At 34.7% G+C, this 24,502-nt stretch overlaps 2 protein-coding genes across 2 annotated transcripts in view; one reads left to right on the plus strand and one right to left on the minus strand.

The window, feature by feature from the left end:
* The first annotated feature begins 2,016 nt into the window (after window positions 1–2,016).
* LOC144439361 (fibroblast growth factor 9-like) lies at window positions 2,017–7,971 on the plus strand. The gene is made up of 3 exons (XM_078128644.1): window positions 2,017–2,341; window positions 6,951–7,054; window positions 7,506–7,971. The coding sequence occupies exons 1-3, from the start codon at window positions 2,017–2,019 to the stop codon at window positions 7,785–7,787; spliced, it is 711 nt and encodes a 236-aa protein (XP_077984770.1). The 3' UTR covers window positions 7,788–7,971.
* A 1,596-nt stretch (window positions 7,972–9,567) lies between these two features.
* LOC144438651 (calcium uptake protein 3, mitochondrial-like) overlaps window positions 9,568–24,502 on the minus strand; it is an 84,774-nt gene continuing 69,839 nt past the window's right edge. Inside the window, exons 5-13 of the mRNA XM_078127793.1 lie at window positions 24,078–24,160; window positions 23,286–23,378; window positions 17,720–17,808; window positions 17,281–17,320; window positions 16,546–16,698; window positions 14,993–15,101; window positions 14,573–14,662; window positions 13,842–13,909; window positions 9,568–12,938 (exon numbers count right to left, since the gene is read on the minus strand). Coding sequence (XP_077983919.1) covers window positions 12,867–12,938; window positions 13,842–13,909; window positions 14,573–14,662; window positions 14,993–15,101; window positions 16,546–16,698; window positions 17,281–17,320; window positions 17,720–17,808; window positions 23,286–23,378; window positions 24,078–24,160 — 797 coding nt within the window. The 3' untranslated portion in view covers window positions 9,568–12,866. The remainder of the gene's footprint in view (window positions 12,939–13,841; window positions 13,910–14,572; window positions 14,663–14,992; window positions 15,102–16,545; window positions 16,699–17,280; window positions 17,321–17,719; window positions 17,809–23,285; window positions 23,379–24,077; window positions 24,161–24,502) is intronic.

Consider the following 24,502-nt stretch of genomic DNA (forward strand, 5'->3'; position numbering starts at 1 on the left):
GGGGGGAGAGAAAGCATATGAAGCGGATGTAGACTGAATGCTTTCCCTAAGGGTTAAAGTCTTGGTTGGAATGAACATTTCTGAACTATAGGTAGCGTAAATGATATACACCTTAATTGGAAAGACCATTTTGCCCTTGCTACTATATGAAATTTGAAGCTTGCATATTTAAAGCTGTTGTACTAGCTACAACTGGAATGGTTTTTAAAAGAAAATGATTTTGTTTAGGTACAATAATTTAATCGTAGTATTGTACACCCTGAACAATGTCCGCATATTATCACCTGTGGCTAACCGTATTTTGTAGCTGTATACACGATCCTGTGGCGTACTTAAGCTTGTTACTCGAGTAGAACTCAGTCTAGACTGGTAGTCAGGTGGTCCTGGGTTCGAATCCCACTAGAGACAGAGATTTTTCTGTAGTAAGATCCAACCACATTGATAGTTTTTAAAGGTATTTGTTGTTTCCCGCTATTACCACCACAGTGAGTTTGTGTTTGTATTAAATCAATGCCTGCGTTTGGATCTAATTGGCTGAGCAGAAGGCTAGAATTCCCGAAGACTAGATGAGCGCACAACTGACAACCTAAGGACAGGGGTCAACATCTCCACTCCACCACATTATCCCCAATATCTTGTCACGCTGTTACCCCTTTACTGCTGTGAGACCTGCTCCTCTCCTCACATCACACCACACCACTCCACACCACACCACAACTAACAGTCAGTTCACTGCATTTCACTGATATGTTAATAGAGTCTGTTCGAAATTATCTTGTTCGGTCTTGCATTTTCTAAATGTATGTATGTATGTATGTATGTATGTATGTATGTATGTATGTATGTATGTATGTATGTATGTATGTATGTATGTATGTATGCATGTAGGTATGTAGGTAGGTAGGTAGGTAGGTAGGTAGGTGTGTATGTATGTATGTATGTATGTATGTATGTATGTATGTATGTATGTATGTAGTCGAACTGACAAGCACATGTATCGACGTACTAATAATAAGTTCAATTTGATTCAATTTAATCTGTATCGTCGTGGCGGTAACACTGTGACATATTGCTACATTTGTATTTGTTTTTGTCATCATTAACAAGATACAAAAGCAGACTCTGTGTAAGAGATGTTTGTGTGTTAATATCTTTATGAACTCTTGTGATCAGTCTCACTGATCTTGATACATCATTTAATACTATTCTGCAAGCTAAGACGAAATCTCTTGTATAAAGAGCAAAGTTTATGATATGGTATAAAAAGAAGTTTACGTCAGACATCAAGGTATTAAAATCTTAAATTCAACATCTGTGTGTAGTCGGGTATAAACACGTGTTTATTTAATACCATGTTCATGTATGTTTCACCCTATGTAATCTACACTTGTATTTTGTCTCAATGCGGCATGTATTCTTTAAATGTCTTTAGCTATGATATGAAGTCCATGCTAAGTATAATACTTGACAAACTGTATTTTTCTCTCAAGATACTCAGTGTCGATACATAGCAAGCCCCACTCAGTAGCTATTCTTTGGAGATAAATAAGGCTTTTTTTCTCTTCGGTACACATGATGTATATAAACAAGACCATACATATTCCATAGGTACTCGTCACATCCCAACATATTTTCCTCCGTTCAAAAACACATGTGTACAGAATAGTTTGTATTAAGTGTTTGATGTATTGACACGGGTGTGGTCTGCGTTGTAGATGTGCAAACTTTATCATGAATAGACACGTAAGATAAAACATGTAATTCCAGTGAGAACACGTGCGGGAATTTTGAAGTCAAAGACTAAACGGTAAGTCTTCTTAAGTCTCAATCAACCATATAATCTCCCGACCTCCTTCAGGGTTTGCTTTGCTCTTGAGAGGACTTCAGACATTCCTTTAAACACCCCACGTGTTTTGTGCGAACAAGATATAAATATGCGGTTTGGCAGTTGAAAGAACATAATTTCTTTTACATCCAGGCCTTTTGAAACAACAACAACGACGGCGGCTGTTCATAATGTCGGCACGCAGAGATTTAGCACCATACCCACAAGTTCACCTCCTGTGCACCCTGCTCCTAATTTTGTTTTACAAAGCTTTCGCGCATCAGCTTTCCGTTAATGACCTGGACTTTCCGGAATGGAACGTTCACAGCAATGTGTTTTTGCGACGGGTGTCAAAGAGCACGACACAAAACAGACATGAAGAAAGTTCTGCCGTCAAGACTTTGACGATAGATGATTTTCTGATGTTTCGTCAACTCGTCTCTGCTAACGGCTATTATCTTCGTATATTACCAGGTGGTATCGTGACAGGTATCACAGCAGACCACGACCCATACGGTAAATATACTAGTAAATTCTTCAATCTCGTGTTACATTCGTCTGGATAAAAGTAAATCAAAACACTCAAGCTTGACTGAAAAGTTCTGACAATCTTTGACTAAAATCTTAATTCTTTCAAAATCAGGAAGAAAGGCAATTATGATCGCGTAGTTTTCAACTTTTTTTAAAGTCACGATGTGAAATTCAAACTTTTGTATCATTATTTATTTGATTCAAAATGAAGATTTCATTGAAGACACTATAATATAGGTTGTATTTTAACTCGATCAAAGTAGTAAATCACTCCTTTTCGTTTGTCGTTTACTTGTCCCAATATTTCTACAAAATTTAGCTTTACAGATATAGATTAAAAGTTTTGAATTTCAAAGTAGTTTCTTCAAAACTTCCCCAAATATTTTTAACTGCAAAAGCCAAAACAAATGTTATGCGATGTTTGTTTTCCACTTTGGAAAGCAGTGGCTTACCTCAGAGATGATAGGAATGCATGCGAAAGCTGGGACGTGCATGGGTGTCTACTTGTTGGTCACTTTAACAATGACGACATTGTGTAATTTATTTGAAAATTTACTTTAAAACTCTCATTCCGTTGAGAATCTGCATTTCAGCTATGCTCCAAGTCTCAAGAACAACACGGTGTACTTTTAACAGTTTGTCAATAACCTCTCCGATGTTGACAAAACAGTGAAAATTCACAATGTTCAAAATCCTTATTGCTCAGTTGAAAAATGCTAAAAGACATATTACGTATACCGTCTGGCATGGATATCATACACTTCAGGGTAACACAGCATTCAAGGTTAACTTAACGTTACTGTGAATGTGAACCTCGTCATGGCGAACTTGAATTCGGGGATCATTGGATATATACAGTAACACGACAAAGTTAGTATATTTATTATGTTGAGTTCAAGGCATAATTAAGACAAGAGCAAATATAAATCGGATGAAACTATTGTTCTTCCAAATTTATGATACAAGCACGGTAATCATAAAAAATAGCGCAAATATTGCGTTGCCGCACAACTTCATGTTCAGGGCAATGATAGATATATAATTTTTTGAAGATTTAAAGTTGTAACCAAAACAAAATTTTCATACCTAATTTCCATCATCATAATCCAGCCATCCTATGTTGGAAGTGTACAAGACAAGTATAGCAACATCCTAATCAAACTTTAAAGGGATGTGTCTACAAGGTTTTGTACTTCTTTATTTTTTTAAATCAATTTGGAACCAAGTCATACCAATATAACAGGTTTATCTTTCTTGGTTGTCTTATTGTAATATTGTAAAAGCCAGCTACATTCAGTTTATATGGGTAGGTGATGAAACAGCTGTCTTACAATATTTTACATAATCCAGTCATAAACCAAACTGGCCATGCTACAGGCTTTACCACCAGAGGAAATAGTAAAGTAAACATTATAGTTAATTAACAATGTACTGTTCTCACTGTGTCAGCTATTAATGAGGACAAATCTACACATTCTCAACAAAGTTAAGCTCAATCTACTGGGTAATTTCAGAGTTGAAGATTTTTGAGGAAAAGCAATGACAAAGAATAACACTTCTGGAAACATCTCACCAAGTTTCAAACTCATTCACTTAGTATTTTTTGAGATATAAGTTTTGACCAAAATTCACATTTTTACACCTTAATTCCATATCACTCATGGAATCATGGTATGCTTAACATATCTTCGTCCATACATCCCTAAATGCATTTCCATTAAATTTCAGCCCAATCTGCTCAGTGGTTTTGGAATTATAGATTTTCAACCAAAAAGACACATTTTCAGCCCTAATTTGCATATCACTGATGGAATCATCCCGTCATGAACAAATCTTACTTTACACCCCCTTAAGAATGTTCCCACCAAATTTCGCACCAATCTGCCCAGTAGTTTCTGAGTTTAAGTTTTTTGACCAAAAATCACACTTTTTGACCCAAAACCCACATCCCTGATGCAATCACTTTCATTTGAACAATTTCCCAACTAGACACCAGAAGTAACATGACCACCAAATATCAAAGCAATCGGTCCAGCAGTTTTTTACTTTAAGTTGTTTACACACACACACACACACACACACACACACACACACACAGACAGACAGACAGACACTTTGCCATGCCTATAGCACTACTGAACCTTTCAGTTCAGTTGTGCTAAAAAATTACAAGAACATATCTTGACGAAGATATTAAATTATGATATATATATACATATATATATATATATATATATATATATATATATATATATATATATATATATATATATATATATATATATATATATATATATATATATATATATATATGAAGATATATTTTCTATAGATTATTTTTGATGTCCAGGGATGGAACGAAGTAACAAATTTAAAACTTACTTGAATGTATGCAAGGTGTTTCCATGGAAACATAAGAATCACAACGTTTTACATCCTACAAACTACGTTATACATGGAATCAGGGACTATTCTATAAGAACGAAATAAAACACGTAATATTTTCGTAAACAAAAGTATTGCTCTACATATATATCTACAGCAAAACACCGCCTAACGTCTTTAATATTGCCAAATGTGCGATTTGTCAAAAAAAGTCATGTACATGGTGAGAAAGGGATTGTTATTCAAACATGTTTCTTGCCGGAACGTGTGAAGTTCATGATGAATGGTGTCCAACGTCATCAATAAATTGGTTGCCATGTTAGTTAAGAGAAGCTTCATACAAGAACTATCAAACATCTGCGAATTCATTAAAAATTTGGTATGATAATGGTAAACTTGACGCAGGTGCTGTTGTACAGTAATCAGGGCGATCTACATATGTAGTGGGCAAAGTTGCCGATATGATCTACTATTTCTACTTTAATTGCACGTTTCGTCTTATAGTTGACTATCATATGATACTTGTCAGATTCGGCTGGATGTGGCTTTAATAACGCTCTGTTGATATTCGAACAATTAACCATGTACCAAACTTGTTTTCTTTGCAAATTATATTATCTTTACTTTGCATATGAAATTATAATAGCAGGCTTACAATATTGTCGTGACTACACTCCCTTCGTATCCTCAAATGACTAGAGAGAGAGAGAGAGAGAGAGAGAGAGAGAGAGAGAGAGAGAGAGAGAGAGAGAGAGAGAGAGAGAGAGAGAGAGAGAGAGAGAGAGAGAGAGAGAGAGAGAGAGAGAGAGAGAGAGAGAGAGAGAGAGAGAGAGAGAGAGAGAGAGGGAGGAGATATGTGGGATGAAGCAAGGGAGAGAAATGACTAGGATGTAGATGTAGGGGAAGTGATATAGATAGGCAATCGGCCAGCCATAAGGACAGTGACGGGATAAGATGGAGAACTAGTGTTACAATCACATAGTTCAAACGCGTGTTATATTAGTTACACATTATAATATAACGTTTCGAACGATACATGTATGTATGTTCTCTTTCGTGATTTATCAAGGTATGTGATCGTAAACTGTACAAAAACCACTGACGTTCTCTCAATACATGTCATCAGATTATATTTGTTGCTAGATCTGTCGTTGGTCTGTCAGTTTGCAATGACCCACTGTTCGAAATGCAGAACTGTATTTGGAGACACTAATGTGTGTGTGGTTTTTTTTACACATACTTTAAATATTATTAGTAAAGTGTTCATTTCTAGACTATTAAGTCTCAATCTTTTTTTTTGAAGTGGGTTTTTCTCACCACTGAAGGATACAGCGTGTAATGAATGCTTTCCGTGAAGAGTTGCACAATACCTAACAAAATGTCGTGCTTAGCCAACGCCCTGTAAATAACATAGTCGAAATAAGTGCACCGTCCCCCGCTATTGAAGGTTTAAATGGGTGTTGACTTATACACTTCAAGACACTGTCAGATATTCAGCTAATCCGCTCACTTGCCATACATACCATTATTACACTGTCTTTCACTTTTGAAAGACTTGCCCATAAAAAGGTGTCGTGTGTCTCTCAAGAAAGTTTTCTACATTTTTCAGATTCTTGGAAAGTTTAGATGACTTTCCCATATGCACGGAGCTAAAAGGCTTCACGAAAAATCAAACATTTTTTTCGTAAGTTGTATGTACCCAGCTTGCATCCGAACATATGCAATATTATTGTACAGGGGAAACAACCGAATACCTCATTTACCACACATACGATCGATCGACTGTTTGTGAAAGAATAAAAGAAGTAATTGAGACTTTGCTCTTTCGATTTGCCTCACCTGGTGTGCTAATCGGACATCCAAAAACATGTCAATTTTTACTAAGCTTTTAATACATCCAATATGTGACAACATTGTTGTGAAATTTGTGTGTTTCTACGGACTCGCTACTTCTTGAATGTTCAAGGCATTCTGAAGTGTTGGCCCCCTTGCATCGTTCAGCCAGTAACGCGATGTACAATCGGCATTCATAACCCAAAAGAAATGTGTCAAACCGTAGACCATCCACATGCACGTGGGTGGAGGGTCTATGGTCAAACAGTGACATATCATTCAGTACTTAAAATAGGGATATTGGTGTGATACGTTACTGTTTCCATTGATCGATGGTCATTCTCCTAATCTATTTCATTCCTACTTTGTCGTATAGGAATCTTACAGATAAGGCATACAACCGATGAAATCGTCACTGTTCGTGGAGTTAAAGCCGATCTCTACCTAGCTATGAATAAAAAAGGAGAGTTGTACACTTCGGTAAGCCTGCTTTGATTTTCTCCTTTCCATTCTATCAGTATACACTAATGTTAGGAAAGTTCCTGTATGAATTTGGCAGTACATGTTGACGCAAGGTAGTTACATTAACTGATGATATAGCTGCAGCAAGAAAAAGTAACGCTCGCTGCTAAAGTTTCTTTCGGGTGTTAAGTGACAAGTTATCGAGTTCTGTCCGTGAATAAAGAACATATTATGGGGTCACTAAAATACAATGCCAGACTGACACAAAATTGGGTCAAAACTTGTCCTCAAATGCGAAAAAGTGTACACTTATCTGACACTACACTATTTTTTCATCTCTTTGTTTCAGTTTCAGCATGTTGAAACTTATGATCAGTTATAGAGTTAGGAATACACAACACATATAATGACTGTCGTCTTTCCAGCCTTTAACTATGCCATTTATTTCATTTATCAATCTATCTAACAGACAGAAGAAACAAAAAATTGTTTCTTGAAAAGAGAACATGTCAAGAATTGGTTTTACACTTTTGCATCGGCACGGTATCCAAGGAGACGGCGTCATCGCCGAAAGTGGTACATCGGATTGCACAAGAATGGGAGACCAAAGTTGGGATCTCGAGCTAAACCACGCCAGGCTGGAACAAAGTTTCTAATTCGACCGGTAGACCCACAAAAAATCCCCGACTTTTATCCCTTCCAAGTTTCCAAACTTTTATCACCAGCAGTAGATTTTACAGGACAGCACTAACAGGTGTACAAGATATCTTATAATAGTAATAATGTTGACAAAAGGCGACAGGGGTCTTTCTTACAGGATGTAACATATTATCCTGCCGGTTATCAGATGGCAAATACACAACAAAACAGTATCACTGACAATATAACATTATTCAGCGAGGACAATCTTTCTATACACGGGTAGAGTAACGAAACAAAACGAGTTTTATTTTTGAATATGAATCAAAAAGACACGTCTTAACGTAGTTCAAATTATACTTCTAACGTTATTTTTGTAGATTTAATTTTATGTCAAACTAATTTATCAAAACACTGAGAACTGACATCAAATATGAAATGGCAATGTATACAATTGCCATGTATGTATGTATGTATGTATGTATGTATGTATGTATGTATGTATGCATGTCAGGTTCTTCGCCTTGGCCACACCTTAAACTACGAATTAACTGAATGGTGATTTAAATGTGTTCATTCTTTGACCATGGGGTAGTATTGAACTGATCCGCAAACCATGTAACAACTACACAAGGTGAGGTTGTTCTATATAAGTCTGTCGCATAACCATGGGATATTGAATTTTATATCCCTGTTACTCCACAACACTTATAACCATGAAATATTGAACTACATACCCACGTCATTTACTCCACAAGTCGTATAACCACGGGATATTGAACTATATACCCCTATCAGTTACTCCACAAGTAGTGTAACCATGGGATATTGAAATACATACCCCTGTTATTTATTTCACAAGTCTTATAACTTGGGGACGTTGAAATATATGTCCCTTTTAGTTACTGTACAAGTTCTATAACCATAGAATATTGAACTAAATATCCATGTCAGTTGCTCCACAAGTAGTACAACCATGGGATATTGAACTTTATACCCATCAGTTACTCTACAAGACTTATAACCATGGGATATTGAAATACATACCCATGTCATTTATTTCAGAATCTTATTACTATGGGACATTGAACTATATACCCCCTCAGTTATTCTATAAGACTTATAACTGTGGAATATTGCATTTTATACCCATGTCAGTTACTCCACAAGTCGTATAACCACGGGATATTGAAATACATACCCCTGTCATTTATTTTAGAAGTCTTATAACTGAGGGACATTGAACTATATACCCCAGTCAGTTACTCCACAAGTCTATATCCATGGAATATTGAATTTTACACCCATCAGTTACTCTACAAGACTTATAACCATGGGATATTGAAATACATACCCATGTCATTTATTTCAGAAGTCTTATAACTGTGGGACATTGAACTATACACCCGTCAGTTACACCATAAAAATATAACATGGGGTACTGAAATTATATACTTTGGCCAGTGTTTCCAATTATTTCACTTTATAGTTTGACTTCTATTTTTCTTGTACATGTAGTCCTTTCCTAGAATATGATAAAATAAATTTACAGTACACACCTTCAGTATTATTTGTATTCATAGTATAAAAACCGATTACACAAGATAATCTGAGTCAACGCAGTGTATTAGAAGTGGTTTACACATACACAAAGAGGTCTGGTAACCATAAATTTGACAGTGTTTAGTGAATTTATTGGAACCCTATAAATGCCATAATATCACTTTTATGTTATATATGGAGAGTACTAGATCACTTACTAAATGTAATGTGTTTTGCACATAACATTTAGAATGATATATGAGTCTTTCCATACAAAACAAACATAACCAAAGCAAACCATCGACAGACTGCACCCATTTATTTGTTGTCATGGTTACAAGTGAAAGCCCCGTCTCCATCTCAATGATTTGGCCGTGCAACTTATGTAAATGTCATTTATGAGAACCTCAAACAGTAAATATTTCTTACACCATGTATTAATCTCAACATCAACCAAAATCTCTTACTATGGCTTTGTGAGAACAGAAATAAATAATTGCACTAAAAAAAAAAGGCAAGTTTTGCAAAACTGGTTCATATTTATTTCATGATTTTACATTTTCTTAACATGCTAAATCAAAGAAAGGAAATCAATGATACAAAGTTTACCAAGTTTGAAAAAAAAATTCACTGCTACAATTGCAAGTTATGCAGTCTACAATGTTTGCGATACACAGCAAGCATATACATGTACAATATTTTACACAGAATATTCACATTGGTTATAGTATATTCACACTGGTTGCATATTTTGGGGTTTCTGAAATGGCTGTCTCAGACTAAAAAATTATTACGTTTGGGTATAATGACACTTAACCCCTACTCACTACGCCATATGGTTTGACAAAATGACCACACATACTGACATACGTATATATACATGTATGGCACACTGTGCATACAGCCCATAATATCCAACTTCAACTCTATACCACAAGCGTTTATAGTATTCAGGTCAGGTATAAAAGTATACCGTTTTAATTGCTTTTAGCCATTACCAGCCCAGTACATGGTTACATGCTCTTGAGGCTATCCATTAATTTTTGAATCTAAAGAACTCATTCAAAATCTAGGGTAATTCCTTCTCATTGTATAACAAGGATTGATCATCACAAAAAAAACACACCAAAAAACTCTGCTGTTTTTCTCATTTTAACATGATGCGTGTCAACTTGTTCTGTATTCCCACATTTTATACTGAAATATATTGTACAAGAATGAACGTTCATGGACTAAATTTCAACTCACAGAGTCAAAGCAATTTTGGTCATGGAAGTGAATTGTACACTTTCACTAATGGCTCATCAGCACTGTCACAGCATGTGATGACAATCTCCTGAACAGTTCACAACTGATAACGTTGACAAGACATCAGTAAAAATTTTGAATTCATTTCCAAAAATTGTTTCTTTTCATTTGTAACATTATTATGCTCTCTGTATATTGCTTGGTTTGTACCACCGAATTTTGAAAACAGCATCCCAAGTATTAACAACAAAAAGTATGATTAGTAATGTTTATTCTATTAGTTTCAGTATTGAAACACAACAGATGGACAACACAATATACACACTGGATATGAAATGGAAACCACCCAGGACATGGATTATGTTACTAAAACATCATATTACACAGAGTAGCGTTTCCTATTGACAATATACTTTTAAAGGCCTAAACCTTTGGTAGTAGCAGCCATTTTAGTAGCAGCCATTTTACATCCATCCATCTAAATGTATTTCTTAAAGTGGCCATATTATGGATGAGAATTTGGCATTTAATTTTGATTTTTTTTATTTATAAAGCAAGTTTATCATGGCTTCCTACTTGAAAAATCAATGTGAAACAACATAGACCAAGTCTGTGTTTGTAACTCAGTACAAGTCTGTGTTTGTAACTCAAATACATTGCAAAAAGCTAAAAATTGTGTAAACATGTAAAACGTTTGTTATAGTATGTACAATAACAAATATTTTAAACATTTAGTAATCTTTTGCAATTAACTGAGTTACAAACAAGGACTTGGCATGTGCTGTTTTACATTGATTTTTTGAAATAGGAAGCCATGATAAAATTGTTTTATAATTCACAATCCAAAATAACTACCCAATCCTCATCCATATGGCCACTTTAAAATGGCACAAGCTGGGTATACAAGTTTTGTACTCAAGTGAAAATACTGTACTTTAATACATGAAACCTTGAATAAATTATTCTAGTATAATGTTAATGTCCGTGTAAGCCTTGTTATTACCATTCCCTTCTAATTAACATTACTTAATTATTTCATTCATTTATTTATTTATCAATTAATATTATAATGACCTTCTAGCACAGTTGATTGCATAGTAGAGAGATTTCCTGGACATTTTGATACTTGTAATAAATTATGTCATCGGATTGCTTACAAGTTATATCTTAATACATGCATCAAGTTTGTGTTCAGTCAATTGCAAATGATGGCAAAGTATGCATCAGTACGTACAATACTATGAGTGTCTTTTAATTATACAGCAAAACTCATGTGTATAAACAAAACTTGTGTGTCCCTTTGATTTGATACTAATTGGACGAAAGTGCTAATCAGAATTATTGTTGATAATACTCGGCTGAACGTCTGTCTTTTTACATGACGTGTCTGAGCGTTGCAACCCAAGAGGTGTTTTTGAAAGTAGGGCTGTGTAAAAGGTTAAACCAGGTCACTGAATGATATTTTATCCCAACCCATATATATTACCTTTATTTCTCTCACCTGAAATTTTTACAAATAATTTCCATAATTTGTCATTTGTTGGGTCTTTTTTTTTCCCCCAGTAATAACTTACATGTAAATTTTATATTGTAAAGTAAAACAAATCATAGGAGCCAATGTAATGAAATAAACATATGAACAGATGTAATATGCATTCTACAGAAAGACATGCCTCTGGCGAAAAAGGCAACTGAATCTCTACAGACAAATGAATGAACACCCACTCCTTCGGCATTAAGTCTGGCTGGCTGCTATGAGTTTTACTAGATTTCAGAATGAATATCCTGTCGATGTTAATATATGGAGTAAAATAATGCAAGAAAAAAAAATGAGTAAAATGTACGACATAGATATAGTCATCACAGTGCTTAAATAGTTTTAGAAAAGAAAGGAGACTATCAACAAGGTGGCTGGATTCTTTTCTCATTAGTGCAAAAAAAAAATTGTAGTAATTAATCATAACTATCACCTCTTGTTTATTTCTAAATTTCATGGTGCAGTAAATAATATAGGGCAACAGAAACGTGCATTCAGAGTTTCTGCCAAATGTATTTATGAAGAAACAACTGATATTTGAACTGTTCTCTTGAGCTGAGTAGATTAATTTAGTCTCAACAGATTGGTAGACCAGTACTTGAGTGTCATATAGTAGAAATGTAAGATTTCTTTCCCAGACAAGCTGTTAATATGATATCCCTAATGCTCTCTCCCCTCACATTATTTAAGTTTTAGTGAAGCTCTTGTTATCGTTAACAGTCTACTACAAGGGTTACATGTTAGTATTCATAGTTTAATTATGCCGTGTTTAGAATTGTGAAAAGTGTAGGTGATGATGTGTACTTTAAAGCTTTGATACAGACGTCGTCATCGTAGATAGCTGAACAGATGATGTTAGAACTCTCATCTTGATTTCATTTCATGTTTGACACAGCTTTTCCAGCCTTCCCAACCTTCATATTTCATCAGATGATACTGCAAGATAAGAAGGAAACATCTTTGACCTGAGATGGAAAGGTCACCATGATGTTCTTACGGTAGTGCAAACCAGAAAGTAGTACAGAAGTGACACCTTGGGCATTTTAGAGATGTTATCATGTGAGTTGAGGTCATCAAACTGCCTCACAGAATGTCACTGGTACTTAATACTATTAAATGGCTTGTAAAGAATTATAGCTTGAAACTTCACAATTTATAATCATGAAATGTGAGTGGTGGTTGGTTTTCACTAAATAATGACCAACATCAAATATCATTTTTTCAACATATTTTTTTCTGCTATTCTATAATCTATAGCTATGATTTACCTAAAATACAATTCAGAAGATATACAACATCCTGTGAATGAATGACATTATATTGACAATTCTAACCCCAAAAATGCTAAAGTTACAGCAATTGCAGTTTTAAGTCCTATACTTTCAACAATATTAATTTTCATGGTTTTTTTTCGCTATTTCATACGAGGACAGCTATAGTTTAAATATATGTAATTCAGTCAATGTATTTCAGGATACACAAAATCAAGTGAAAGAACGTCATTACATTGACAATTCTACACAAAAAAATGCTCATGTTACAGCTAATGCAGTTTCAAATCCTATTTCAAACAATATTAATCAACGCTGCTATGCTGTTACTAGTGTGACAGATCCAGTCATGGGTCACCTTGCTGTAAGCAATCACTTGCTACCCACACATTAAGTGGAAACAACACTAGAATTTAAATGTCAGGCTAAGCTGTTACTACATTTAGAAATGTTGTACACTGGGCCATTATTGAATCTTTACTTTAAATTCATGATATCAAATTATTTGACAGTAAGAATTACATAACCATGCATAAGATTTGACTGACTGACTACATAATTTACTTACTCTAAATCCTCTATGGACTCTGTCTTTCATTACGCCAATGAATTCTTTATCACTAAGTTTACCATCACCTGTGATAATACAAAACATTGGGCTGGGCAGTTAGTACATGTATGTACATATATATATACATTAGAATATTGTTCTATTAAGTTAACAAAAAAACAGCGTGACAGCTTGGAATCAGCCTGTCTAGTGGCTGATTCTGTGACCTATACTAAATCTGTTCACTGTTTACATGTGTAATTATATTAATTTGAATGAATGCAGCTGAGTACCGATTCGGCCAGTAGACAGGCTAGCTGTGAATGGAAGGTGAGAGTCTATTACTATTGTATAGTACATAAAATACACTCCACTTTATCAACCAAAGTCTATTTTATAATAAATTCGTTTCATAGATAATAACGGCACAAGAAGTGTTTGCAGTTTCTGATTTAATCACAGTTTATCAATTTGGCAAAGTTGTCACCACATCATTATTCAATCTGCAGAAGTGTCGAGGATAGGACAGGAAAGTCGTCTTGCTACTCAAAACAACAGCAAGTCCAGTAGGATATGTAATTCCTACACAATAAAGTTGACAAAACTTGCAAGTTGCACTAAAAATTTCTCTTGAAAATAGTTTGAAATGCTCATTAATCTATGCAAGTTAAGTCTGTGATACACTTGTAGTCAGGTTATAATTTTCAATAGTAAAGCTACTGAAATTAAACGTAAATAAGTCAGCTTACCATCTTTGTCAAAGATTTGGAAAACAGTATTGACTACATGGGGTGCTATATCATGACCAGTTGATATCTTGACAGCTCTCATGAATTCACCTGTCAATAGTTAATACAAATTATTCATATAGTAAACAATGATTAAAGTCATGTAACTGACACATGGTACAGACACAAAAGTCAATTAGGGGGTTCACACATAGTTGTGTCCACTCTGAGTAGACTCTACTAGTCTCTAGTCTTAAAGCGGCCATATGGATAAGGATTGGGTATTTATTTTTGATTTTTAAAATATAAAACAATTTTATCACGGCGCCCTACTTGACTTGAAAAAAACAATGTGAAACAGCATATGCCAAGTCCTTGTTTGTAACTCAAAAGATTGCAAAAAGATTACTAAATGTGTGAAATGTTTCTTATTGTACTTACTTTGTGATATTGGTTGGTTAGCTATGGTATACATTCTCATGGCTATACTGAAATCATCCAAGTTGTTCAGAAACTGACAGAAATCTTTGAACTCTTCAAATGTGATCCCCTGAAATCAACAAGTTAGTAAATCAACAAACGTTTATCTATTCATAATAAATTCATGTCTTATTGACCTATACAGTTTTCCACAAGTTTCTTTTTTTCATAGCAGGTTAATTTCGGTACTCTAAGCTTGAAATGTTCACTTGAGTAAACAAACATAGGTTAATTCGGTACTCTTAGTTTGAAATGTTCACTTTAGTAAACAAACATAGACCAAACACATTCTCTGGTGAAACAGTGCCCTCTATGGTGGTAATCACATAGTTCAGAACTAATCTACTCTTAAAAGATATCAACAAAGTAAGTTCAACACTGACACAAGAGATGCAACACTTAATGATTTGAAATGTTCACTTTTGTAAGCAAACATAGTACAATTTTCCCAAACACATTCTCTGGTGAAACAGTGCCCTCTATGGTGGTAATCACATAGTTCAGAACTAATCTACTCTTGAAAGGCAACAAAGTCAAGTTCAACATTGACACGAGACGCAACACTTCAGATTATTATATGAGATGGTGTAACTTTGGTATACTGACATAGAACTGAAGGACACTTAGCCAAGTCTTAATAACAACTTTAGTTCAGGCATGGATGAATTAGTATCCGTGGTTCACAAAAAAGCCAAGAATAACTATTTTATTAAGCCTGCCCTGTACTGTAGGAGCCCTGATTCCTATGTGCATAATATCATTCATGTTACCTGATTTCCAAAATGGGCTGAGGTAAATGATTTTTTTATTTGTTCTAGTGTTCGCTTGTCCTGTATATTAAAACTGATTCTAAAATTGAGAAACTTGAGTAGATTCACATGATTATATTATACTCAGAACACCAACCATCCTAAAAATTGCCACTGACTCTGATAACGACGATAGTGATGACTTAAATGACATCTCAAGTTCAATATGAGTGTGAATTCACTAACCATGCTCACATACAAATATCTCTCAATAAAATGGTGAACACTTAGCATAAAGTGACTTATTAGGTGTATCCAAACTTAAATGAATTGTTGCATTCAAAGACAGAAATCACAACTTAGTAGGGTAGACATGTTAAATGAGAATAGAGCAACCACCTGAAACATTCACATGCTTTGTGACAAGTCAGAGTCAATCTACCCTTATGGTGAATTATCAGCCTTTCAGAAGAACAGCGCCCTCTAGTTCTCTGGTTACAACCATTATTATGTTGCTAAGTTCTGAACCATGTCCAGTATTAGTTTTATCAGGATAAACTTCTAGTATTGAAATAATGTGGACCACCCATATTCTTGCAATACACCACTTGAGGGCGCTATTTACTAGAAGGCGTGTTCTTCAGACTTTGCAGTCATAGCGCCAATGACCACAATGTTACCTGTTACTGCATTCCACCCAGATGAGAGTACACCAACTTAAACCACTTAGTGCATCCGAAAATGGGAAAAAATCTGATACATTACTTTTTCATGATGTACCTGTCCATTGTCAATTCTAGTCTTCAATCTCTGTAGGTATTCATCCTTGTCTGTCTCTGCTGCATTGGTATATCTCAGTAAGATCTCAGCAAATTCTTCTTCATTTATGACTGGCATGCCTTTGGAGAAATGCAGGAAGTGGTACAGTCAAGGAAATAATTCTTGTATATAACCTGTACAGTTGAGTTTTGTTATCACACATACATGCCATTCTCATATTATTTTCACTGGGTTCAAATGCTTCCAATTTAACTTTGAAAGTCTCTCAATTTTTGGAATAAACCTTTCTAGGAATTATCGTTATCTGCTACTGTCACTTTCCATCTGTATTTGTAAATGCAGTTCACCGACAGACTTCAATATAACTTGTGATGGAAACTTTCTTATTAATTTAACAACTGGATTTTTCAACATTTCATGGCTGACCAATTCATAAAGTGTATTTTCCAGTTGTTGTCTTTTTAATCAAACATTTATTCCTGGACTCTTCTGGTGTGTTTTGATACACCATGACTTTGTAGAAGCATAGAGACTTAACAACCACTGCCAGACAACAAAGCTGCATACAGCACACAATATCTTATGAAATAGTTGGCACTATTATAGGGAGAAAGATTGGGGCATGGCATGACCATTGAAATAACAAACATTTTACTTTTCCCTACATGAGACATACGATGTAATGTTTAGATTTTAGATTTTTAGACACTAAAAGGATATCTCAAGTTCAAGCACTTCTGTTTGTAAATTATCCATGAATCTGTAAAATAAAAATAAAGTGAAAAGTTACTGAACATGAACATGGGCATACACAAGCACATGAAGACACACTAACACACATAAAATGATAAAGACAGGAACAGGCATACTGAAGAGCAGGTGCAGAGACGGTGGACAGGCAGACAGGTGGACAGAGACAGACGATTGGTGAACAGATAGGTGGACAGATGGAAACAAGTGGACAGACAGACAATAGCTGAACAGACAGGTCGACAGAGATGAACAGACAGACAGACAGACAGACAGACTAAATATCATTTTACATTCATCGTCAGACTCAGCTACATTCTATAAAGTTTTCTGACATACAAAATCTTGAATTAAATCATCTTTTTTTTTCTTATCAGGTAGTTAACAAAATGATGGTACAATTTCTTACTTGAAGAAAGTGTTGAAATCCAGACTATCTGTTCCTTTGCGTCCAAAGAGATGAACCATCAATGTAGTCTTGGGTGGACCTTGGGGGCACTATGAGAGTTAGACAACATTACATAATTGATGGTCAATTATTGCAAATAATTGTATATAGATTTGAAAACATTGTTTTTATGAGGTGTAGATAACAAGGTATATAGCAGAGTATAGACGTGATTCAGAATCTATTTATTATAATAGTTCCAGCATGTTGCTTATAACAACGCAGCAGAGTATGGATACAAACCATTAAATTCTACTTTTCAATTGCATCATATCTACAATAGAAAGATAGCTAGGAAGGGATTGCAATGCTTTAATAATAGTCTAATTACTTACTCACTGGGAAAGTATTCACAGTATGAATATTAACTGCACTATATATACCATTACATAGCAGAGTATCATCAATGGTTGAGGTGTGTATGGTTGTGTTGTTTGTACATAGTGTGTGTATGTACCTGTACCTTGCCTACCTTCAATATCTGAACATGGTCTCAATGTAAGCTATATCAAGGCCAAGTTACACAGGGTGATGCATGAAGCAATTTGTTGCATGTGATGAATTGCTTAGTGTGTTACTCATTGAATTGTCTTGTGTAACTCAGCCCTTAAAGCTGCTGTTCTACTTGTAGGCTATGTGTATATAATGGGTCTAGTATTGAAGTTAATATCATATTTTCTGAATTAGAGCCACGGATTTACTTCTCTTTGATGATTAGTACACAAGACTATTACACCGAAAACAGAATAAAGGTGTCCATAACTCATCAAATATCTCTGTTGACGTTTTAAATTATTACTGATGGTTATTTGTCTGTAAGGTACGCCATGACAGGGCGCCCTCACACATCGGTTAACCCCTCCCTATCTGTGAGTACATTTGTCAAGTTATGACATGTTAAATTAATTTTTCTAGTTGGCTTATCAAATGTTAGGTTCATTCACAACTAGCTTACACTCAGATTCATTTGACTCCAAATCAGTTATTTTAATCTTGGTGAGATGTTTTAACCATAGACATGAAGTAATTAATATATCAATTAGACTATACAGGAATTCATTTCTTGAAACATCACACTTGCATATTCCAAATCATGCTATTTTACTCAACAAATCACCTTTCCAGGGAAATACAAATTGTTTTTTTAAATAGAACATGAACGCAACACCTTTCCAGATACAGCTGATTGCAAAATACACTGTAATATGTCTGTCTTAGTTCATTTTCAACTCCAAAATTTAAAAAGAAATTCAAAAAGAAATGGTGCAATTTATGAAGTGTGCTCTTGTAGTGAAGCATAAAAAGGTCATGGTGTTACTTTCCAATATGTGTTGTCATTTTGTGTGTATATATATATATATATATATATATATATATATATGTCCGTTGTTGGTAGCAATCTATGCTATGAGTAGTGTCGCAGTATATACTCATAACAGCACCACTAACCCATGAATTGTACAATCTAACCACTCTATCCAAGCTTTGTCTAGGACCCTTTATCAAGCATGCATTACCAGTACATGAAGTGTAATGGCAGTGTTGTGACAACTGTACAATTATATATAGATCATGCAACTAATGCTAACATGTGCAAAGCTGCGTATGATAATGCTGGGTAGGAAATCAGAATAAAAGTAAGAAACTACAGCATAGGAGTCCCTGACTATTTCACTACCAGTGTCATCTCCCTCAACTCAACTTCCAGTTTTGATCATTTTTCCACACAATGAAAATTTTGAACTTATATTTGATCACCAATAAAAATCATGATTTTCTGTCACACTTAGACTTGGCATACAGAAAATGTAGCATATCATTATCTTCATAATTTACTGAAACACTTTTCATGATCAAACTTCATTTTCAAATAAATGACTCTATTAGGAAAAGGGTTGATTGATTTTATACATTGCTTTCAAAAAATTTTGTGAGGAAAGTTGACAATGGAAATGAAAGCCAGGATTCTACATTAAAAACAAAAGAAAAAGAGTAAAACATTTAGAGCATTTCGGAAATGTAGGATGTATTTATAAGAATAGCACTGCAACAGTGCATCTCTACCAGCTCCCTTTCATTTTGAACTCAGTGCAAATCAGGCTGCTATGACAACTTGAAACAATATGCACACTTCTGATAACCCAATGCTCACATGACTTGCTTTTCCCTTCTCTTTATTCTTTACGGCCAGTGTCTTTGTTAACGATGGTAAGCAGGTAAAGTCTACCCGAGTTCCCTAGGCATTTTACTGGGGTTCCCAACCAAAAATATGGGAAAGCTTTACAATTTTAACCAGATTTCCATCCTCTATTACTGAGGTTCCCAGACCTTAGCAAAAAACACTGTAGACAAATGATGCATCAGAAACTGGTGATGGAACGTTTTGTCACATCAGAATCTAGTTTTGTTTTTTTATGATTTCCTGGTTGACTGATTTGTCACTTGCCGAGAACTAAGCTAAGGGGCATCAGTACAATGCCGTATACAATTGAGAAATAGGGACCGATGATGAAACCCCCTAAATATCCAAGTTCTGAGAGTCGTGTTATCAGTAACATGCATATGAATTGTCTAACCTTATAATGATATCAGACATTAACGTGACAAGCATGTACATGTACATACACTAAGTGGAATCCCAAACATAATCATCTCACACAAGTAATGGAGAATTACAAGTATGATATGAAAAAACCATTCGTTTACCATATCAGCATCACAAACTTTTTAAAAGGCGTTTATATTAATGAGATACAATGCATCACTTAGAGAGGAAGAGGCAGTTCAAGCATACATATCATAATGGTTGCCATAGATACCTGTCTCCGGAACTGAAAATTTAGGAGAAAGTGTGAACAGACTGGATCTTGGCGGAGTGAACGATAGTTTGAAACAAAAAAAACAAAATAAACAGGTGTATAAGTGATTAAAACATGCATAAATAAATTAGTAATTTTGTTTATACCTTCACAGAGTGTAACATGGCATTTTAGTATCAAAAGAAAAGACAAAAACAGGAAATATTGTCAGTAACAGTTGAGAGTGAAATGTTGACAAGTTATTATGATTACGGACTGACAAAAGAAGCTCCATTTTTTTAACTAGCTCTTATAATATTGTTTTATCACTGCAACCAGTACGGGGACGATCATACATTGTCACACAAGCTTAATATTAAAACGAACTTTGCTCTTTTAATTATGGATGAAGGGTGTCGGGGTGGCATTCACGCAATTACTGAACTTCATTTTTGCACTTCTCACTAAATTTCGAAAACGTTCTCGTCTTCGATGATAACAGGTTCTGTATTTACTACTAAGGTGTTTATAAGTTGATTGAAATTTACTGCTAATGTGATAAACAGTGCTGGGTTTACCATGTGTTTACCATGTTTAACATTGCATCATCAATCATTGATGTGATTGCTACAATTTTAACCATGGTTTACATCATATATAAACGTGTCGATATCGCACTTGTGACTGTTCGTTAGGGGGGGGGGGGGGGGAGAGGTTTTATCCTAAATGAGCAAAGTTTGTTTATTGACCTTGAGTGACATTGTGCAACTGTCTCTAACAAGGGTAGAAAGCCCTTTTTTCGCTTTTACAGTATCCTCTTAATTTCCTGCATATATTATTCCAAACACATTCAGTTTATGCAAAAGTGTTATTCAAACTTTCACCAGACTTCAGATCCTCTTTCCTGATCAATAACTGGTGGCTCCTGGTCTATGTAACCTCTTGTCATACATTTCCAAAGGAAGGGAGAACATTGATAACATTCACAACATTCGGATGAGATCAATTTCCTTAATTTTTTATTGAGTGGGTGTACTTACTGTGATGGTACCAGAATCTATGAACATTCATTCATTCTTCTCCAGGTTTTTTTTTTGGGGGGGGATTTATACAATAATTTGAACTGCTCAGCATAAATGTATACAAGGATATGTTGATTGAGCAGACCATCCAGTATACACAGTAATAATGTGTACATTTACAAACATGATAAAAACCATAAGTTAAGAACTATAAACTGGGAGAAAGTGTGACATTCTTAAACTTGACGCTGCTCCCTGTTTGAATTGACAGCAAGGTGGCAACACTCAAACACAATGTGTCACACAGGTTATACATTAATCAATAGAGCAAATCAGAAATATGGAACTCTTTCCTCAGCCATGTTTTGTTTTTTTAATTGTATAAATGGTAAAATAGTGGAATGTGTATGATAGTTTTAAAAGAGGTGTGTGTGTTCTATTACAAGAAGTTCTAGTGATACCGATACCATAAAAGATCCCAACAAAGGGACAAGTAGACAGAATGGTGCTACACATGTTAGATTTAGTATTAAAATACAGACCGTGTGAAAACAGAAAATTGAGATTAGTAGAGTGATGGAAATAAAAGAATATAACCTTGTACCAAATATTGCTGGTTTATACCTCCAAGGTTTGTTTTACAAGAAAGTTTAAGTGTATTTCATAAGATGAAAAAATAAAAATTGCAATATTTCAATCCGGATGCAAGCACAGATGGCTTATTTTTCATTTCTGAAAGATCAGGATTTTTATTGTAATAACACGTGTGCGTGCATTTTGTTTGTGTATGTTTTCATGTTTGCATTATACTATGATGGTTAATACATTTGTAGCAATTGTTGGTATCACAAACTCCTGTGTATGGAGTCGCATTTTGTTATTACAGTGTGGACAAAAAGATGTGATTCAAACAAAAAAGCTCTATCTAAATGTGAGTGCAAAATACTCAGTGAATGAACACACAAATATAATGTGTACATAAAAAATTATCAATCCTTTTAAAATTGTGTGTATGCACTACATGCAGCAAAAGAAAGTCTATAGCTGTACCTACCAGACCTTCAATAAAAATATTAAAGTAAAAATTTGTATAGCACCAAACTCCAAAACACTAATTCAATCAAAAGAAGTCACAGATATTTCACATAATTTGACATTCATTTAAAATAGTGCAAACACTCAGGATTGCATTTCTTTAACTTCAAATTTGAATTTCACACAATCACTGCATCAAACATAATTTTTTTTTTATCGTTATTTTTAATTTTCTTTACAAGTGAACACTTAAATGCCCCTAGTGCAGTCATCTTAGCATATAAAATCGTTGTACATTCTGAAAACAGAAAAGACGACAGAGCTTCCACCATTTGGAAAAATCATTAGACAGTATTAAAACCTGTCTGCAGAAAAAGCTGGATTATTCTCATTGTACAAAAAAAAAAAAAATTAAAAAAAAAATTTGCAAGCTGCTTAGACCGAAATCCAAAAGGAGAAAGACCCATAAATGCAAGAAACCAAGATGTGCAAAATGTACCTACATGTATTGTTGTGAGAACATTGATAAAATGTAGGCATGTGGGGAGTAATTGCAAAAAAGATATGGCATGTTAGCAAGAAGAGGATAGATGAATAGCTGTGCGTAGAACTGCCAAGATGACTGCTATAGGGGATTATGTGACCACTGCAAAGGGCTGACTAGATACATACGGTTTCCGCTTCAGAGTTCAGGTATTTCGATACTAAACTCACACTTTCAGAGGAACCCTCGTCCTCTGTCTTCTTGCCAAAGATTTCTTCTAGCTGTACAAGAGATGATATTGAGGAGATGAAAGTGAATAGTTTGATATGAACTCGACAGTCTCTTGGCTGAAATGTATCGTATACAGAAACGCAACCCATAATTTTTAGACAATCAAAATTCTACCAACTATCTCACATTTTGTAGATAGCTGACAGTTAGTTAGTTATACATTCAATAGAAATTATTCAATTCCAAAAAAAAAGTACTTATTAAAGACATTGTATCTGCTAATTAATGGCCAATATTATCTGCAGGTAGTGTAGTGGTAAGTTTAAATCTTGAGCAAAAGTTCGGTTTTGAATCTGTCACCATGTTAAGACTACTAGTTGTAACTGGAGTATCATTTTTCAATCAGACAACTGCAATATATTCACTGAAAATTGTTAAAATACCAATAATTAGACATCGTCCATTTAAATCAATAGCCTATATTATCCATAAACAGTACAAAAACAGGTTGAAATCATGAGTGCCATTGAAGTCACTGATTTTTGGGTCTGGATCCAAAAAATATGATTAAGTTATTGTACGATAAAAGTTGTACCTAACAAAACATTTTTTTCAAGCTTTAATTGGTCATATTCAAGAAATGAAGAGTTGGTCAAAAGTCATAAGAAACACAGAAATAAATACAGCACCACCACTGATAAAAGATCCTACTAAATTACAGTAACATCGTAATAAATGACAGTACTCACCACCAAGAATTCCTGTCTATCAACCTTTTGGTTACCATCTCTGTCAAACATGTTGAAAGCAATCTTAAAACCAGCCTTAGGTTCTGTACAAATCAAATATTATCATAAATAGTAGTTACTCTCAAATTAATATGACATATAAAACATTTATAGTATTTATGTAATAAATGTCTCAGAGGTCATTTTTATTGTTATGATTGATTGTACAGGTCTAATTATTCTTGCGTGGAAGACATTCATTTGATTTCATTCACAGTAAATACACTTGTAGCAAACAAATGGGATAACTTTGATACATGGTTAATACTTGTGACTCTTCCCCTGATGCCCTGATTGGCCAAGCCCCCCCCCCCCCCCCCCCCTCCCCATTAGTAACTGACAGTTGAAATTAATGCCTAGGCCAGGGTTCAAAAATGTAACTGTTA

Source organism: Glandiceps talaboti, chromosome 8 (assembly GCF_964340395.1).
Source record: "Glandiceps talaboti chromosome 8, keGlaTala1.1, whole genome shotgun sequence".
NCBI lineage: Eukaryota > Metazoa > Hemichordata > Enteropneusta > Spengelidae > Glandiceps > Glandiceps talaboti.